Source organism: Myotis lucifugus, unplaced genomic scaffold (assembly GCF_000147115.1).
Source record: "Myotis lucifugus unplaced genomic scaffold, Myoluc2.0 scaffold_4, whole genome shotgun sequence".
Classification (NCBI taxonomy): Eukaryota; Metazoa; Chordata; class Mammalia; order Chiroptera; family Vespertilionidae; genus Myotis; species Myotis lucifugus.
In genome coordinates, this window is record NW_005871052.1 from 8,468,689 (window position 1) to 8,483,938 (window position 15,250).

The 15,250-nt window shown below is 39.5% G+C and overlaps 1 protein-coding gene across 2 annotated transcripts in view; it reads right to left on the reverse strand.

The window, feature by feature from the left end:
- The window catches only part of ARHGEF9 (Cdc42 guanine nucleotide exchange factor 9), a 176,455-nt gene that overhangs the window by 43,843 nt on the left and 117,362 nt on the right, over positions 1 to 15,250 (reverse strand). For both annotated transcript variants that reach the window (XM_023763710.1, XM_014465330.2), the window contains one exon: positions 3,342 to 3,585. In XM_023763710.1, coding sequence (XP_023619478.1) covers positions 3,342 to 3,585 — 244 coding nt within the window. The remainder of the gene's footprint in view (positions 1 to 3,341; positions 3,586 to 15,250) is intronic.

Below are 15,250 nucleotides of genomic sequence, written 5' to 3' on the forward strand. Positions count from 1 at the left end.
ACTGAGGGTGGCATCGCAACCTCCCGATCCGCCCTGCTCTTTCGCATGACGGGGCGGCGCCCCAACTCCCCAATCGGCCCTGCTCTGAGCCTGACCAGGGGCTGCACTTAGGGATTGGGCCTGCCTCTGCCACCCGGGAGCAGGCCTAAGCCAGCAGGTCGTTATCTCCCGAGGGGTCCCACACTGCGAGAGGGCACAGGCCGGGCTGGGGGACCCCCCTCTCCACCCCCCCGAGTGCACAAATTTTTGTGCACCGGGCCTCTAGTCCTGTATAATAAAAGGCCAGGGACCATAAGCATAACGACTGGAATGACCACTCAACCAGTTGCCATGAGGTGCATTGACCACATCTCGGTCCCTCCCCTCCCCCACCTCCTCACCTCCCTACCCCCACCTGCAGGTGAACAGGGAACCACAGGGAAGCAAGTGGGTGGTGGCAGGGCAGGGCGGGACTGGGGACCGGCTAGCAGGCAGAACAGCTGACCTCTTGGTCCCTCCCCCGGGCCTGCAGGATCCGATGGATCAGCAGTGGTGAACGGGGAAACCAGGGTGGGTGGCGGGAGGACTGGGCTGGCTGTCAGGCATTGGGATCGATCCCCAGCTCATCCCTGGCTTCTAGGGGGCTCAGGCCAGTGGGAAAGTGGGCACCGGTGACTTCACCTCCATGAGCATGTGCTGGGCCAGCTGCTGATGGAATGCGCTGCCCACTTGGGGCCGCTTGCTGCTGCTGCCGCTGCTGCTGCTGCTGCTGCCACTGCTGCTGGGGCTTGCAGCACTGACAAAAGCTGGGGGTGTACCCACGATCCACCCGCCCTGGCATTGGAGGCAGCCTGAGACTGGCGAACGGGCAGAAGATGGTCCTGATTGCAGGCTAGGCCTAGGGACTCTACCACAAAGATTTCGTGCTCTGGGCCTCTAGTTTAGTTATAATCAGAAAAACAAACAAACATTTACTCTTTAAAAGACAAGCATTGGCCTGCCAGGATTGAACTTCTGTAAGCTTTTCTATTAGAGGCAGATTCTCAAAGTTATAGGTCATTAGGACATTGTGCGTGAGGCATCGTGTTTGAACCATAGAGAATGGAGGAGATATTCAAGTTGATCTAGGGGCTTCAGAAAGCACACTAAGAAAATTCCTTTAATATCCCTAACAACCTATGCAATGTCAAAGGCTGCTACTGCTGCCATTGGGAGAAGAAGCCAGTAGCATTTCAGTACCACTCCACATCATGCCCCAAATCAGTGCCCATAAGCTAAAAGCAATTTGACACCAATGGGACTCAAAGTGAATTATCAGTATGCATTTTAACTAAGACTTGAGAAGACGAGGATAAGACTAAGCAGTGTTTTTCTAATTATATTACCTTGCTTTTGGATCATTTCAATCCCCTACACTTAAGGATAGGAGAATCCAATTGTACCAGAACTCAGTGGGTAGGCTCTTTTTTCTAGAGGCAGTTTCTACAAACTTGAGTGTAAAAGTATTTTAAAGTACAATTCTACTCCCATTTGGAGTAGTGAAAAAACAGAAACTATTTTTTAGGGAATTACAAAGCCTGGATTTTTATATTTTTATATTAGAAATGCATGACTATGGGCAAGAGACCTGATAGTACTTTGTAAACCACACAACTACTTCCAATGGAGCATAAATCCCATTTGGGAAGCAGAATAAAAAATATCTCTCCAAGCTATATCATTTGTGGAAAAGGGGAACACTCTCTCATACAAAAGAGTATGGTTTAGTGTGAATGGAAATCATGCAAGTGGTTATGATTTTACAACCTATTTATTAATTTATTTCAAAATATTTTCATACAGAGGGTATGATATATACATTTACATTAATTATAATCTATATTCTGAGCATTTAAAGTACCCTAATCAGGAATGTACACTCAAGAGGTGATGTTTAGCAATATTAAATACTCAGAAATCTTTCCTATCGAGGCCACTACTACCAGCCATTTAGTCACCTTATGCAAGAAGCCTAATTAGCCTAACAAATGTTAAAAATGAACTTTCATCCCTAGCTGGTGTGTCTTAGTTGGTTGAGTGTCATCCCATGCACCAAAAGGTTGTTGGTTCAATTTCCGGTAAGGGCACATGCCGGGGTTGCAGGCTTGATCCTCAGTAGGGGGTGTGCAGGAAGCAGCCAATTGTTGTTTATCTCTTACATTAAAGTTTTTCTCTCTCCCTCTCCCAATAAAAACATATGTTTTTAAAAATGAACTTTGCCCATCAGCAGATGAATGGATTAGAAAACTGTGGTACATCTACACAATGGAATACTATGCTGCTGTAAAAAAGAAGAAATTCTTACCATTTGCAACAGCAAGGATGGAACTGGAGAGCATTATGCTAAGTGAAATAAGCCAGTCAATGAAAGAAAAATACCACATGATCTCACTCATTTATGGATAATTAAGACCATTATAAACTGATGAACAAAAATAGATACAGAGGCAGAGCAGCATGGAACAGACTGTCAAACTACAGTGGGAAGGCCAGGGAGGGTTGGGGGGGGGGTAAGAGATCAACCAAAGGACTTGTATGCATGCATATAAGCATAACCAATGGACACAAGACACTGCGGGGTAGGGGAGGCCAGGGGAAGGTCAAGGGGAGAAAAAAAAAGGAGACATATGTAATACTCTTTGTAATACTTTAAGCAATAAAACAAAATTTAAAAAAATAAAAATGAACTTTCATTGGGAAAGTGAATGTTATACAAGATGTGCAGTGGCCACAAATGTCTTACAGGCACCTTAGCCCTCACAAAGACTGGGTATAAGAATCCAGTAAGTCCTTTAGCCTATGCCTTTCAGAAGGAAGCCTAAAGCTTAAAATTGAAAACAGATGCTATGACTTGACCTTCATGAAAGGATTCTGTCATCAGACTCTGACTAGAAAGTTAGCTGAATCCTGTCACTATATTACCAAATCTGCCTTGACTAACCTTTCACAGAAGATTCCATCATGTATCTAAGATTAGAATTGAGACTGCATTGAGATTACAGAATAGGCTGTATAACTACTTTCATGTTGTTTTGCTGATAAATGTCTGTATGTTTGAAAGAATTGAGTCAGAGGTTTGCTTTCCATGTAATAGTTTTATCTAGTAATGAGACTGTAGAGGAAGCTGACCTGTAACTCACTTAACCCTAACTAAGGGAAACTACTGGTATCTACCAAAAAGCACCTAATGGTAGGGAACCAACAAAGTTGATTAAATCAGCTTGCAATATAATCTTCCTTCCGCCTCTAGAGAAATGAAAACTATTTCCAATCCTTTATGTTCTTCATAACCATATTCTTTGTTCTCTTCTGAAGTCACTTACCAATTTTTTCATCTTCCTGTACCATTTTCCTCTCTTCTCTGAAAGCCCTGAGCCAGCGTATCTTCTCCTCCAGCTTCTTGGCAAAGAATAGGTGCACCTCCTCAGTCTCCTTGTTGTGAAGTTTAAAGGCATTCTTCATGCTGACATTAAAGTCATCATCTCTGCCATCTTCAATGTCTACTACCTCATATTTATCCATGTCAATGCGGCCTTTGTAGTATAGGATGTCTCTCCGAATCAGGTCCTAGGTGGGAAGAAGAGAAGACTTTGTTAAAGGTATGTAGAGAGTGGGTACCAAGAGAGTTGGCACATAGGCACATCAGAATGCTAATACTGCCAATGGGAGGTGTTTTGGTCTAAATTTGGGCACATTATCTTAGTGTTGTGGGGATTTTTGGAGAAGGCCTAGTATGGAAGGAGAAATGGGGATAAAAATTAATAAAGAAATTCATATATTGACATGGATGAGTCTTACAAATCTTATTGTCTGAGAAAAATAGAAGTACATATATACAAATAGTATATTGCTTATCTGTTATTATCATAGTTGTTTTGCTCTTGAGTGCACAGAATTAGATTAATCCTAACTCAATCTATGAGACACTCATCATTAGTCTATGAATAGTGCTCTTATTTCTATATTTATTTACTTAATTACTTTTGTAATATTTTCATTGATTTTTAAAGAGAGAGGAAAGAAGAGGGAGAGAGAGAGAAACCTTGATGTGAGAGGGAAACATACATCGGCTGTCTCCTGCATACCCCCTACTGGGGATTGAGCTCGCAACTCGGGCATGTGCCCTGACTTGGAATTGAACCAGCACAGTACAATGCCCAACCAAGTGAGCCACACTGGCCAAGGCTAATTAACTACTTTTAATAATGTATTAAGTTTTGGTGAACCCATCACACAATCCAAAATCTATGATGACAAAGCAAACTCCATCTCAAATCCCATGCTCATCATTCCCTTAATTTCTATATAGTTTATCTCATCTATATTTATTTCACTTATATAAGGTTTAAAAACATACAAGTTGCCACATGTTTAAGGATACATACATATGTACAAAAACTATAAAAATACAACAACAATACATGAGAAATTCAGTACAATGATGAGAATGGGAGAGGCAAGGAAGGAAGAGAAGGAAAAAAGCAGAAAAGGAGAGGAGCAAGACCATTTGTAAAAATATTTCTAAAATTGAATAGTAAGTACATGGGTGTGCATCATGATTTTCATATTTTTTTGAATGTCAAATATTTCATAAGTTAAAAAGCAGAGAGACAGATGAAATAACCTGTGGGCCTATGGAATATAAAGTCTGATGAGGGTCTCTGAGTGGTCTTTCAGTGCCTTCTCTCAGCACTGTCCTAAACTTCCCCTGAGAGCACACCTAATGCTGGGACATGTGGTGTGGCTGAGTCTGGTGAAAGAGGACCCCAGTGAGCCCTGTCCAGACAGATGTCCTCTATTAGTAGCAGGAGCCCTTTCTGGCCAATTATCCCTCCTGTTGGCCTATACTTGGACTTTTAGACAATTTGATAGAGTCAGAAATGCTCATTAACTTTTATTAATATGATATGGTTTGATTAAACTATTTCCATTCTACTGAATCGCCTGACATGACTCATTTCTAAGCTGCAGGCTATCTGCCAAGGATTTGCTTTTGGCCATGGCCACATTCCCAATCCTAACTCTTCACACTGCATGGTAAACTGGGCTTTTTAGTAGGGCTGTGGAAGGCTGTCCTTAAGGATTTCCAACATAGCTCTGTCAATCTTGAAGCTTCAGGCTGGAAAATGGAGATCTTATTGAATTGCTTTGCAAAAAATAATCATCACATGGTACTTTTTCCTCCCATAATAATCATTCACATACATAATCTGTGAGTACATTTGGGTTCTGATCTGTTGGGTGTCCCTGGCATCAAGTTCACAGGAGAAGAAGAGGTCATCTACAAAGAGTGGGCAAATGTTTCTCCAAGCCTCTTTCATAGCCTGGGTTCCTTTTATCATCAGGCTCAATCTGGCCAAAAGAATGGATTGGCTCCCATGTGCTGACTTCCACATCCTCAAGAACACTTTGTGGAAATATACATTAAAAGTGGGCTCTGTCAGGTTAATTTAACTACAAAAGCAGGACAAGCTTAGAATGGATCAATATAATATAGTTTGATCTGTAAAGGCTTAAAACCTGCCTTAATGCATAATACAACTACACATAGACCCAGTAATCCAGGTCTGGACCACACAGGTGGCTAACCACTATGCTAGAATAAGGCAGTCTCAAACTCCCTTTATTCCTAACTTCAGCCTACAGCTTCCTTTCTCTCTGAGTTGGTGTGTCATAATCATTGTCAACCTTCAAAACCTCTACTAGTTTCCACAAATGGAAAGGATGTACATCAAGCATGTCAAACTCAAAGGCTAACACAGGCCAAATAAACAAGGTTTAAGTTTATGTGGGTTGCAAAAAAAACAAAAGCTACAAATTTTCATAGAAACGTAGGTGTATTTCAATAGAGACATGCTGAATACAAAGGGCTGAAATAAATGAGTAATCATTGACATAAAATAATAGAACATTTTAATAAAAATTAATATTTTTCTTGAACATTAACTTACCAGACACTGAATAACTGCACAAATTAATAAACATAATGCAAATAAACCTATTTTTCTTGTTTTCCGAAGTGAAATATTTCCTGTTGCGCACACCAAACAAGTCAGTCCAAGACTAATGATTTGGCAATTGCCTGCTAAAATATTAGCTGCTAGTGTTAGTGGAGAGAAATGGTGCGCCAGCGCATGAGGGAAATGAATGCAACACGATTATAGTAATCAGTCCTTAGCGACTGTTGTAGTTTGTTATTGATAATTATGTATAACAGGATATTGTAAAAATTAAGTTATGAAATTTTTATTAAAAAGTTTCTTACATATCGTTATATTGGCTAGGCCGTAAAAATATTTGTTGTGGGCTGCGAGTTTGACATGCTTGATGTACCTGATCTTAAAGCTAAATTAAAGCATCAATTGAATCTCCTATTGTTTTAGTTTTGTTTTGTTTTGGAATTTAAAGATAACAAGCAACGATAGAGAATTCTGTTTCTGTGACAGGGGAACAGGGCTAGAGATATATGTCATTAAAATTAGGCCCAGCCGGCGTGGCTCAGAGGTTGAGCATTGACCTATGAACCAGGAGTTCATGGTTAAATTCCTGGTCAGGACACATGCCTGGGTTGTGGGCTCGATCCCCATTGTGGGGCGTGCAGGAGGCACCAGTCAATGATTCTCATCATTGATGTTTCTATCTCTCTCTTCCTCTCCCTTCCTCTCTGAAATTAATAAAAAAAATATTTTTAAGAAATCACTTTCAAAAAAATAAAATTCCCCCTTTGCCTTCTCTTTCTGACTCCTCGGTGGGGTGAATATGAGTTTTCAAGCACCAGATTAGTCATAAGGTCAAGTGTAAGGATGTGATAGGAATGAACCACTGATCAGAAAATCCAATTACAAAGGATAGTTATGACATAAAGCAGCATGAAACAATGGAGAGAGTTAGAGTCCAAAACCATGAGTTTAACCTACTGTGTAGTCTTGTGCAAGCCATATAACCTCTCTGAGCCTCAATTTCCTCATCTAAGAAATGAGGGGAGTCATCCTTACCTTGTAAAATGGTTGTAAAGCTCAAATCTAAACATGCAGTTACCAGGGCATGATGAAACCTACCCCTCTATTCTTTTAATATTGTTTTTTTTAATTTTATCTTTATTGCTGAAAGTATTACAGATGTCCCCTTTGTTTTTCCCCCCATTGACCCCTTCCACCCCAAATCTTCTCCTCCCAGGCCTTTAGTACACTGTTGTTTGTGTGCATTGGCTATGCATATGTGCATATAAGATTCCAGGTTAATCACTCCCAACCCTCACCCTTGCCTTCCCTCTGAAATTCCTCAGTCTGTTCCATACTTCTATGTCTCTGGATCTATTTTGTTCATCAGATTTCACAAATGAGTGAGATCATGTGATACTTATCTTTCTCTAACTGGTTTATTTTGCCTATCATAATATTCTACCTGTCCCTCCATGCTGTCTCAAAGGGTGAGGTCCTTTTTTTACAGCTGCATAGTAATCCATGGAGCAAATGTACCACAGCTTTTTTATTCACTCATCTACTGATGGACACTTGGGCTGCTTCCAAATCTAAGCTGTTGTAAGTTACACTGCTGTGAATATAGGAGTGCATATATTCTTTCTGATTGGTGTTTCTGCTTTCATAGGGTATATTCCTAGAAGTGGGATCAATGGGTCAAATGGGAGTTCTAGTTTTAATTTTTGAGGGAACTCCATACTGTTTTCCACTGTGGCTGCACCAGTCTGCATTCCCACCAGCAGTGTACTAAGGGTGCCTTTTCTCCATATCCTCAATAACATTTGCCATTGGTTGATTTGTTGATGATAGCCATTCTGACCGGTGTGAGGTGATAACTCATTGTCGTTTTAATGTTATCTCTCAGATGATTAGTGACTTTGAGAATTTTTTCATATGTCTCGACCTTCTGTATGTCTGCTTTGGAGAAGTATCTATTTAGGCCCTTTTCCCATTTCTTAATTTCATTGTATGACTTTCTTTTGTTAAGTTGTGTAAGTTCCTTGTATATTTAGAAAATTAATCCTTATCAGATGTATCACTGCCAAATATGTTCTCCCACGTAACAGGGTCTCTTTTCATTTTTTTTTGATGGCTTTTTCTAAGCAGAAGCTTTTTATTTTGATGTAGTCCCATTTGTTTATTTTCTCACCATTTATTGAAGAGAATATCTTACAGCACTGTATGCCCTTTCCTCTTTTGTCAAATATTACTTGAGCATAATGGCTTGGGTCAATTCTGGGTTCTCTATTCTGTTCCATTAATCTATATGCCAGTTCCTGAGCCAGTACCAGTGAGTACAATGTTGTGAGTACAATGGCCTTGTAGTATAACTTGATATCTGGTATCTTGATTCCTCCAAATTTCTTCATCTATTTCAAGATAGCAGAAGGTATTTAGAGACCTTTTTTGGCTCCATATAATATTTTTGAGTGTTTGTTCTAGATCTTTGAAGTATTCCATTGCTATTTTAATAAGGATTGCATTGAATCTATGCATTGCTTAGATTTATAAACACGGTATATTCTTCCACTTGCTTATATCTTCCTATCTCTTTTTTCAAGGTCATGTAGTTTTCGGAGGGCAGGTTATTTTATTTATTTATTTATTTATTTATTTATAAAATATTTCTTACTGCTTTCTGTGAGGAAGGGAGATGGTGAGAGAGACAGAAACATCAATGATGAGAGAGAATCATTGATTGGCTGTTTTCTGCATGCCCCACACTGGGGATTGAGCCTGCAACATGGGCATGTGCCCTGACCAGGAATCTAACCATGACCTCCTGGTTCATAGGTCGATGCTCAACTACTGAGCCATGCTGGACGGGCAGGAGGGCAGGTCTTTCAATTCCTTGATTACATTTATTCCTAAGCATCTTAATTTTTTTGTTTCAATGGTAAATGGGATTTTTTAAATTTTTCTTTCTCATAGTTCATTATTGGTGTATAAAAATGCCATGGAAATCTGGGTGTTACTTTTGTATCCTGCTACATTGCCAAATTAATTTATTAAATCTAGTAGTTTTTTGATATAACTAGTTTTTTAGGGTTTTCTATGTACAATATCATGTCATCTGTGAATAATGGCTGTTTTACTTCTTCCTTTCCAGTTTGGATTCCTTTATTATTTCTCCTTGTCTGATCGCTATGGGTTGGTCTTCCAGTACTATGTTGAATAAGAGTGGTGAAAACAGGCATCCCTGTCTTTTTCCTGTTCTTAGGGGAAATGGTTTTAGTTTTTACCCAATGAGTATGATGTTGGCTGTAGGTTTGTCATGTATGGCCTTTATTGTGTTGAGGTATGATCCCTTTATTCCCACTTTGCTGAAAGTTTATTTTTATTAAAAAAAAGGTGTTGGATTTTGTTGAATGCTTTTTCTGAATCAATTGATATGATCATGTGCTTTTTCTCTTTCAATCTGTTATTGTGCTGTATCACATATAGTAACACGTTAAGCGCCAAGCCTGTTTTGTCTTCCTTTCCATTTAGACCGTGATACCCAATTTCACCGATATGCTGGTGGCACCTGTGACTGACCGGTCCGGATGGAAAGTACAGTGTTAGTCACTGGTGACTGACATGGCACTTAATGTGTTAATTTGCGAATATTGTACCAGCCTTGCATCCCCAGAATAAATCCCATTTGGTTATAGTGTATAAACTTCTTAATGTATTGCTGGATCTTATTTGCTAATTTTTTTGAGGATTTTAGCATCTATGTTTATCAGGGGCATTAGCCTGTAATTCTTTCTTTGTAGTGTCTTTATCTGGTTTTGGAATTAGTATAACGTTAGCTTCGTAAAAAGAGCTTGGAAGTGTCCGTTCCTCTTTGATTTTTTAGAATAGTTTGAAGAGTATAGGTGTTAGTTTTTCTTCGAATATTTGATAAAACTTCCCTGTGAAGCCATCCAGACTAGAGCTTTTGTTTCCAGGGAGGTTTTTGATTACTGCTTAATTGCATCAGTACTTACCAGCCTATTTAGGCTTTCTGAATCTTCCTGATTGTTTTAGAAGATTGCATTTTTCTAGGAACATGTCCATTTCATCCAGGTTGCCCATTTTGTTGAAATATAGTCATACATAGTATCTTTTTATGATCCTTTGTATTTCTGTTGAGTCATTTGTAACTTCATTTAATAGCATGCTATTTATCCTCCATGTGTTTGAATGTTTTTGATTGCTTTTATTGTAGCTGATTTCTAATTTCATGCCATTGTGGCCCAAGAAGATGCTTGATATGATTTCAACATTTTTGATCTTGTAGAAACTTAGTTTGTGTCCTAACATGTGGTCTAATTTGAAAATGTCCCATGCACAATTGAGAAGAATGTATAGTTTAGTTTTGGGGAGAAATGTTGTGAAAATATCAACTAATTACATCTGATCTAGTGTGTCATTTAGATCGCTGTTTCCTTCTTGACTTTTTGTCTAGAACAGTGGTTCCCAAACTTATTTGGCCTACCGCCCCCTTTCCAGAAAAAATATTACTCAGCCCCTGGAAATTAATTTTTTAAAAATTTTAATAGCAGTTACTCATCGCCCCCAAATGCACCTGTGGCCATCACCGCGCCCCTGGATCGCTGCAGTGCCCACTGGGGGGCGGTAGCGCCCACTTTGGGAATCACTGGTCTAGAAGATCTATCCAGTGATGCCAGTGAGGTGTTAAAGTCCCCTACTATGATTGCATTGGTGTCCAAATCTCTCCTTAAATTCCCAGAAGTTTTTTTCATATATTTGAATGCTCTTGTATTGGGTGCTTCTATTTTTACCAGAGTTGTATCCTCTTGTTGTTTTGATCCTTTTAGTATTATAAAGTAACTTGCATTATCTATTGTTATGGCCTTCATTTTGAAATCTATTTTGTCAGATATGAGTATTGCTACCCCAGCTTTCTTTTCATTTTCATTTTCTGGAAATTTTTTTCCATCCCTTAAATTTTATCCTGTGTGCATCCTTTGTTCTGAGGTGGATCTCTTGTAGACAGCATATATATGGATGATGTTTTCTTATTAATTCAGCTAATTTATGTCTTTTGATTGGAGCATTTAAGCCATTTATACTTTAGGTTGTTATTGATAGGTACTTATTTATTGCAATTTTTATTTGTTATGCCTGTGTTCTTCTTTTTCTCTCTATTTCTTCTTATTATTACAGTCCCTTTAGCATTTTTTGAAGTTCTTCTTTGATAATAAACTCCTTTAACCTTTTTTTGTCTGTGATGCTCTTTATTTTACCTTCAATTTTGATTGATAGCCTTGCTAGATAAAGTAGTTTTCAGTTTAGTCCCTTGACTTTCATTCCTTTGTATACTTCATGCCATTCCCTTCTAGCCTGAAGTGTTTCTATTAAGAAGTCAGCAGACAGTTTAACTGGAGCTCCATTGTAGGTAACTGTCTCTCTCTTTCAGCCTTTAAGAATCTTTGTCTTTAATGTTTGTTATTTTAATTATTATGTGCCCAGGTGTGGGTCTTTTAGGGTTCATCTTTATTGGGACTTTCTATATTTCCTGAGCTTGAGTGACTTTTTCCTTCACCATGTTAGTGAAATTTTCTGCCATCATTTCTTCAAACAGGTTCTGTATTCCTTTATCAGATTCTTATCCTTCTGGTACCCCTATAATGCAAATGTTGTTACATTTCATGTTGTCTCAAAGCTCCCTTAGGCTCTCCTGCTTTTTAATTTTTGTCTTCATTTGCTGCTCTGAGTGGGTGTTTTTTTTTTCTACTTGGTCTTCCAATTTGCTGATTCGTTCCTCAGCTTCTTCTAATCTACTGTTGAACTCTTCCAGGGTGTTTCTTTATTTTAGCTATGTCACTCCTCATTTCCAATTGATTCTTATTTATTATTTCAAGTTCTCTTTTCATGTTGGTATAGCTCTTAAGTCCTTTATAATTCTCTTTAAGTTGCTTGTAGTTCTCACTGAATTGTTTGAGCCAATTTATTACTATTACTTTGAATTCTTTATCTGACAAATTACTTGTCTCCATTTCATTTAGTTCCCTTTCTGGGGATTCCTCTTTTTATTTCATTTGGGGGTTGTTTCTTTGTCTCCTCATTTTTCTGTCCCTTTGTATTTGTTTATATGTATTAGATTAAACTGCTATGCCTTCCATTTTTTCTGGGGTGGTCTTATGTAGTAGGTGTTTTGTGGGACTTAGTGGTGCTATTTCTTAGATCTCCGGAGTAGCGTGCTTTAGGAAATCCCCTTGCCTCAGAGATTTGGGTTCTTCTGTGTAGTTGGGTCCTGCATTTTATTGCCCTGTATGTAGATGGAGTCTCCTCTCAGACTGGCTGACTACGTGACTCACCCTCATCCATGTCGTGTGAGCTATTGTGGCAGTGTGGATCGAACAGAACAAAGTACAACACAAGAAAACATATAGTAAAAGAAACAAAATAAAAACATAACACAAGATCCCTACAGCTGCAACAAAACAACCATCAGAGAAGAGAGAATTAAGAAAGAGAAAAGAGAGCAAGAATGATATAAAAAAAAGAAAAAAATATATAAGGAGAAGACAAAACAAACCAACAAACACATAAAAGCACAAATGAAAAAAAAAGGGGGGAAGGAGAATATGTGGATGCTGAGCTAAAATAAAGAATATAAGAATAAATAATTAGGGGAATAGGGGAAGAGAATGGTTTATAATAAAGGAGGAAAAAAGAAAATTAAAGAAAAGAAAGAAAAAAATATGAAAAGGAAAATACAAGAGAAAGCAGATAGACTTAAAATAATAAAAGGAAATAAATGAGAAAGCAGGAGAAAAAGAAAAGAGATGAAGAAAAAAAACATTTAGTAGTGAAAAAAAGTAAAAAATTGAGTATAAAAAGGGAAGAGAAAATTTATATATATGCTTTAAACAATAGAGACTAGAATAATAACAAATCAATAAAACAGATAAAGAAAATTTAAAAAGGGGAAAGAAAGAAAATAAAGAGAAAAAAATTTAAAAAGTAAAAGAAAAAAAGGGAGGAAAAAATAGAAAACAAAACTAAAGTGGTGTTCATTTCAGCAGAGTTTAGTGCCCCATGGGAGATTCCTTTGAATCTTATTCTTCTGATGACTGTGGCTGACTGTTCTGCCTGCCAATTCTGGGCTTCCTGTGAGGTATTTAGGTGCTAACCACTGTCAGGAAGTGTCCTCCTTTGGCTTTCAGCAACCTGCTTGAAGCTCCAAGCGATCCACCATTTGTGTCTCTCTCCATAGGACTTGGCTGCAAGCAGGAGGGGTCAGGACTGGGTCATCAAACTTCCCCTGGTTCCCCAGGCTCTGTCTCTGATCACCTTTGACTGCTAGGCAGCTGTCAAACTTAATCACTCAAATATCTGTTTCTGAAAGGGCTTTAGGTGGGGGAGGTGCTGATTAGCTTTCAGGGAATATGGCTGGTGTGTTTCCCTGTCCCAGAGCTACTCCTCCATGAGCAGCCCAAAATATTACTCTGCCCTCAGCTGGACAGAGATCCTTGTACAGAGAAAAGTGGGTTGGAAGGAAACCTGGAGTTTTATCAGTTCTCCCATGCAGCGAAAGTAGGAGTCCGTTTCCCAGGAGAGTGGGGCAGATGGCTCCTCCCCCAATCTAGTTACTGAAGTCCCCTGAGACTGTTTGGGTTTTGCCTCTGCTTTTGTTTCCTCTGAAAAGGTCAAAATTCAGGGTGTTTCAGGCAGGGCTCCTGATGATGGGACAGGCTGTATCAGCTATGGTGGGTTTCCCCCCCCCCTTTTCTGCCCTGAGGCTACTGGGAGTGGCCAGCTCCTCTCAGGAAAAATGGTCATTTGGGTTTGGGGGCCTACAACCAAATGAAGGACTCCTGGCTGCTGCTTTTCCACATCTTCCCATAATGCTTCCCACCCCAGCCTCTCCTTAGGCACCTCCAGTCTGAGTCACTGTATCAAAGCATTGGTAACTTTAAATGAATACTACTGTGCTCTGGTTTAAACACTCACACACACACACACACACACACACACACACACACAGCGAGAGAGAGAGAGAGAGAGAGAGAGAGAGAGAGAGAGAGAGACAAACAAAAAACCTGAAACTTCAGCTTTCTCTCTGGCTGTCTCTGGTCTATTGGCTCCAGACTCTGCTGTGTGGCCTTTCACAGCTGGATGATACATAGGCACTGGATCTAAGCTTTGGTGCTCCAGACTGTGGAGCTCAGCCTGAGTTTTGGGCCTCTATCTAATGAGGGGACAGACCCTCCCATAGCCAGGAGCTCCCTCCTCACTCTTGTACTGCTAGCCTGCCAACCCTGGAAACTGGGTCAGCTCCTCTCGTGACCTTGACCTTCCTACCAGTCTCCAGCTGTTTTCTGTCTTTCTTAGATATAAGTTTCCTCCTCAGGTGGACCTCAGTTGGTAATTCCAGGTGAATGTTCTCCAATTTAGCTGTATCTCCAGTGTGGCCCTGAGAGGAGGTGCATGAAGGTCTGCCTATCCAGCCTCCATTTTTTCTCCTATTTTTAATATTGTTTTTGTTAAAAGTATTTTTATGAAAGGTGAATTATTACCTAATATGTAAAGCATGAATATGTTGCATATATGTGTAAGAGTTCCAGGAACTAGCTTTGGGGAAAGAGGCTAACTCAAGCAACTGGACATTCTGGCTCTGGGAGACTTGCTGTCTCTCAGCCATAAAAATCCGATCTCCACTTGAACTGTTTCGAGATAATCATCAGAATGGACTGTGCTGACTTACATGTAGAGAACTTTCAAACACCACCCTCCTGATTTCTTTGTTTTGCTTTCTCATTCCCTCCCAATAAAAACCCCTGCCTGCACTGAGAGGTTAAAATGGGCTTTGGGATGCAAGTCCCCTATTGCCTCAGGCCACTGACACTTGAATAAACCACTTGCCTTCTCATTAGCACCTGTCTCATGAATTTGGCTTTTGTTGTGGCAGGCAGTGGAACCTGCATTCAGATTACAAGGAAGTCAAGGTTCTCATAGACATGGTCTGAGCTTTCTTGCTCCCAGACCAATGTTTTGTATTATTTTAGAACTCTTTTTGATAAACCTAAAAATCTCCATGCCCCCTTTAGTTCATTTAAGCTTCCAAATAAGTTAAATACTGTGACTGAAAATAAATCAAAGTTAACTCTGAACATTTAAAAATTTACATAGCTACCCCACTATCCCTGGAAATTTCACATACCCCTTTCAGGGTGGGAGTGGTGTGGTGGTGGTGGATGGCAAATATTATTTGCCACTCATCAAAATCACAGATCTATATGGTGGGCTCACACTAA